The following is a 5,263-nucleotide window of genomic DNA, read 5'->3' on the forward strand; positions in this document are numbered from 1 at the left end:
ATATCTTTTCTCGGAAACTATCAAAGCGATCGGGCTCATATTTTGTTTAGTCGTGACCTCCAATGACCTCTACACTTTAACGATGGTTTCGTTGACCTTTGACCTTTTTCAAGGTCACAGGTCAGCGTCAGAGGAAAAATTAGACATTTTATATCTTTGACAAAGTTCATCGGATGTGATTGAAACTTTGTAGGATTATTCTTTACATCAAAGTATTTACATCTGTAGCCTTTTACGAACGTTATCAGAAAAACAAGGGAGATAACTAGCCTTTTCTGTTCGGCAACACACAACTTAACGTTGGGCTTTTCTCGGAAACTATAAAAGTGACCGGGCTCAAATTTTATGTGAACGTGACTCATTGTGTTGTGAATAGCAATTTCTTCCTGTCCATCTGATGCCTCATATAATATTCAGAACTGCGAAAGTGACTCGATCGAGCGTTTGCTCTTCTTGTTATTGTGTTATAGTGAGTGTTTATGCAGACATTACAAATGCAGTTGTCTAAAAACCAAAATCACTGTTGGTGAGACAAACAATGTCAACCCTTACACTGGTGCAATTCTGTAACATGTTACATAGCCACTGGTGAATTAACCCTTACACTGGTGCAATTCTGTAACATGTTACATAGCCACTGGTGAATTAACCCTTACACTGGTGCAATTCTGTAACATGTTACATAGCCACTGGTGAATTAACCCTTACACTGGTGAAATTCTGCAACACATGTTACATAGCCACTAGTGAATTAACAGAGAGAAAAACAAAGAAAAACGGTCATATAGGTTTTCGCATCCATGGGAGGTAATCGGAACCGACCAGACTGAGCCAGTAGCGCGACATATGTCGTGACAACCAGGTGACAGTATACGTAAAGTAGCGTGACATATGTCGCGACAACCCGGTGACAGTAGCGCGACATATGTCGTGACAACCAGGTGACAGTATACGTAAAGTAGCGTGACATATGTTTCGACAACCAGCCTAAGGGTTAAACAAAAACAATGGAGATCTTTACTCACCAAGACAAAAACAGCAACAATTCACCATCAAAATGGCTGCCTATGGAGGCTTCTTCAGGACAAAATTAAAACAGTAAAGCAAAAGCAAAGACCAGAGAACCAAAGAAAAACATTGAAAGGAGAGTGAACGATCCAATAGCAACATAGAGGGAAATAACTATCAAAGAAAGAAGAAAATGCAGGGGAGGGGAGTTTATAAATATACAAATTACTCAATTTTCTATTTTTAACTCAAATTGGGATTGAGAATCCCGAGAGACTTTATTTGTTTAGTGGGGCACTTACGAGGGTCGAGTTGCCAAATGATACTCGCATGCTTGTTCATTTTGTCCTGTCAGAGCAACAACTGTTCGAAAAACTCGGTTTGGAGATAATGGTATTTGAAGTTTTTGATAAGACGTACTGCATACATAATGTGATGTTTGGACACGTGAATAAAACATGGTCAAAATGGGTGAACTGTTATATTACTACGGAGATACATCAACCAAGCTGTGGGCCGAATAGAATGTTGGGAGCCTAGCACAGACAAAATTACAGATTCCAGAAAGTCAGAGAAGAATACACTTTCTTGAAAACTCTGAGATAATATCATGAACTGACTGTGCACATGAAGTGATACCGTTTCACCGTTTGGCGTCATTCTGAACACAAGCGAACAGTAAAATAACAGCAACAAAAACAAACATTCAAGCAATTAAGTAAACAAGGATAAGATTGGTGGTACATCTACACACATAATACACTCCCCCATACAAATCTCACAGGGATAATATAAAACAAGAGGCGAAGCCATCAAGGCTCACGTAAGAAATCGACAAACAGTAACACACACACACACACACACACACACACACACACACACACACACACACACACACAGAAAGAGCATAGGTGAAACTGTGCAAGAAAGCGAGACACTAGATCTAGATCTGTCTGTCTGCATGTAGCCTACTTACAGGGACACGACTGCCAACTAGTCTCGGCCCGCTCAAAATAATAATGACCGAGACTTTCAGTACTTCCTTCGCGTGATGTCTAACCCTCTTACGTCATAATGTGACGTCAATGTAATGTGACGTCTTCAAATGTTAGAGTTTCTACCACAGACATACACACACACGCACACACGCACATACGCACGCACGAACGCACAGACAGACAAAGTTACGATCGCATAGGCTACACTTACGTGAGCCAAAAAACACACAAAAAATCAGATGGTGTGAATAGGCCGTACAGCTAGGTTTGTATTATTCTGGACACAAGTGAAGCGGGATAAGATTGGTAGTTCGTGAAGTCAGCAACTGCAGAACAAATGTATCTGCACCTTGCAAGCTGATATCAAGCGCTAACAGACTATCGCTACTAGACTCTCTGACCGATTTTGGTAAAGCAATGTTGCCCTCCCTGATAAGAGGAGTTACATCACGCACGTTGCTTATTATCGTGTACTTGCGTTTGCTTATTAACTTTTTCACTATTTTGTTGTCTTCAGGAATCGTTTTGTCCTTTCTCCCAGAGAGAAGGGATTCTGTTTTTAACATTTCTGACTTTGAAAGGGTGTAGTCAAGTGTTAGATTATCTCGTGAGAAGCAGTTTTCTGCAGACACAAACTTGTTTCGGATTCGGTTATGAGTTACATCAGTGTTGTCTGATATGACGTCCAAAAAGAAAGAATCTTGCAGATAGACTCCAATATCAGCGCAGGTACGGAGCGATGATAGCTCACTGCACAGCAATGGGGATTCCAGGTCGTCAAGGGGTAAGAAGAGAGTCAGGGGTAACTTACTGGCCCGTTTCTTAGATTTTTTCTTCAATAGATCAATAGTTGCCCAAGCATGCTTGTTCATTTTTGATGCGTACAGCAGAAGTGCAAAGGCTGTTTTATTTTTCACTCGACACCCATGAATTTTCGCACCTGCTTCCCTCTTAACTCTGGGCGGATTAACTTCATCAAAATCACTGAATGTGAACCTTTCATCATCCCACAAGAAAACGTCATTACCTCTCGTACTAAACCTCTCCTTTGTAATTTCTACAACATCATTATCGGATGTAGTCGTGTAAAATTTATCAATCCATTCCAGGGCGCCGGTAGAGACCAACTGTCTCGCGATCTGTTCTTCGTTCTTGGGATCGGTGGTCAACTTGACAATCACATACTCATCAGGGTGGACATTCTCTTTCAACCAGGTGGAGAAATTCACCGTGGAAACTGGCACAGAGCGATTGGTTTTTGCTTGATGACCAACTGCTGGGACCGCCAGTGTTGTCACTTTTTGACTTGTGGAAGGAACGGATCCAAAGTACAGATTCAGCTTGGGGAACTTGGCGTACAAATCTTTGTAGGTGTTATCAGCCAGGAAGGCGTAGAGCGTGTACTTGTGGGCATCAGGGTAGGTTTCCTGGAACAGCTCAAGGCTCTGCGGAGGTCCTAGGGAGGCGTCCACAAAGATATGACGAGGAAGGTAGTCTCTGAACTGTATACTGAGGTCTTTTTTAATGCTGAGACCAGGCCTTCCTTTGTCTTTTTCCTTGGCAATCGCGGCTTTCTCTTTTTCCTCAATATTCACAGCATCCCTGGCTGGTCTCTGAGGTAAGAGTTTGCTTCTGTTCCACATGAAATACCCATCTAGGTACACTCCGAAAAGAATACCAATGGTGAAGATTACACCGACTCCCATGAGGAAGCGACATGCTGACGATGTTAGGAAGGAGATAGCACAGGTACTGCGTCGTGGAGTTGTGGTTGAGGACTGGCGAGAAAGACGTTTGTTCTTATCCATGGCAGCCCGGTGCAGTTAGTTCTGTACATGCAATCAGATTAGAGGGCACTGTGAGCAAGAGTCCAAACATTTTTCTTCAAAATGTTGAATTTCTCAAAATAAGATAAGATTTTATCGGTTGATGTGTGCATTCTAACAATATACATACTGCATTATGTTCTTTTTCCACCAAGTTTTGTTGTAAGTGTGTCACTGCCACCAGCTAAAACTTAAAATCACAAAACTTGATAGTGCATGCACAACTATTTGTAACTGTACAGTATCATTCAGCTTTCTCCTCCTGTTCATAACAGCTCATCAGTCTTACCATCAGCATGCTTTTTTTTCTTAATTAAAGTATAACAAACCTAACCATTTATTAAAATACAAACTTTTACCAGGGACCTATAGGTCTATGCTTTTACCAAAAGGAATTAATCTTTTTATTACTCCATAAACTCAAGGAAGACATAAAGCATAATAGAAAAGTTGAACTGACACTATACCTTCAAGTTGTCCCACTAAAGTGAGCAAAACAGCTCTGAAACATTATAATTATATCTGCACAATAATTTTTAAGCGGATGTCTTTGTACACACGGTGTTATCTGCTGTCAGTGCCAACTGTGGCCATGTGTAGCACCTGTTTCTCTCCCTCAGATCTGTGAAAGGTCATTACAGATAAGAGCAGTTGTGATTATCCTGTAAAAAGTAGGCCTTATATAATGCCGAGAACACTCCTCCTGTTTTCTGATTAAATTGTGTGTGTGTGTGTGTGACAGTGAGTGATGTGTGAATGTGTGTGTGTGTGAGTGATCTGTGTGAGTGAATGGTGTGTGTGAGTTTTTGAAAATGTGTGTAGGACAGACTGTGTTTGAGTCAATCATGATGTGTGGATTTGATGGTGAGTGAATGAATGCATGTGTGAGTAAATAATTGTCTACCTATACCCGTGTGACTTGGAATAATAGGCCGTGAAAGGTAAATATGCGCCGAAATGGCTGCAATCTACTGGCCGTATAAAATTTCATCTCACACGGCATCACTGCAGAGCGCCTAGAACTGTACCCACGGAATATGCGCGATATAAGCGTCATTGATTGATTGATTGATTAAATGAATGTGTTTTTGACAATGTACGTGCGTGTGTGTGTGTGCGCATGCATGCAGGTAACTGTCAGTGGACAGTGTGTTTGACAACTGTGTTTCTATGACAGTGTGTGTTTGACAACTGTGTTTCTATGACAGTGTGTGTTTGATAGTGCATGTGTAATGTACATTTTCAATTTTTGTGACATCCAAGTGTTTGCATTCTTGCAGTACTTTTTGTACAGACAGTTTATATGTGACTCCAGTGTCTTGGTATATATCATGTGTGTCCCCTCTCTTTATGTGAGTGTGTGCTCAAACCATTCACATTAACCATTAACAAACCCAAGATGGCATCATTCTGGACAGTACACACTGACAG

At 41.1% G+C, this 5,263-nt stretch overlaps 1 protein-coding gene across 1 annotated transcript; it reads right to left on the reverse strand.

The window, feature by feature from the left end:
* Nucleotides 1-942: 942 nt before the first annotated feature.
* LOC138981204 (uncharacterized) lies at nt 943-4,373 on the reverse strand. The gene is made up of 2 exons (XM_070354048.1): nt 4,300-4,373; nt 943-3,835 (listed from the first exon to the last, which is right to left on the reverse strand). The coding sequence occupies exon 2, from the start codon at nt 3,812-3,814 to the stop codon at nt 2,279-2,281; it is 1,536 nt and encodes a 511-aa protein (XP_070210149.1). The 5' UTR covers nt 3,815-3,835; nt 4,300-4,373; the 3' UTR covers nt 943-2,278.
* Between the last annotated feature and the right edge of the window lie 890 nt (nt 4,374-5,263).

The sequence above is a fragment of the Littorina saxatilis genome, linkage group LG12 (genome assembly GCF_037325665.1).
Source record: "Littorina saxatilis isolate snail1 linkage group LG12, US_GU_Lsax_2.0, whole genome shotgun sequence".
In the NCBI taxonomy this organism is placed as follows: domain Eukaryota; kingdom Metazoa; phylum Mollusca; class Gastropoda; order Littorinimorpha; family Littorinidae; genus Littorina; species Littorina saxatilis.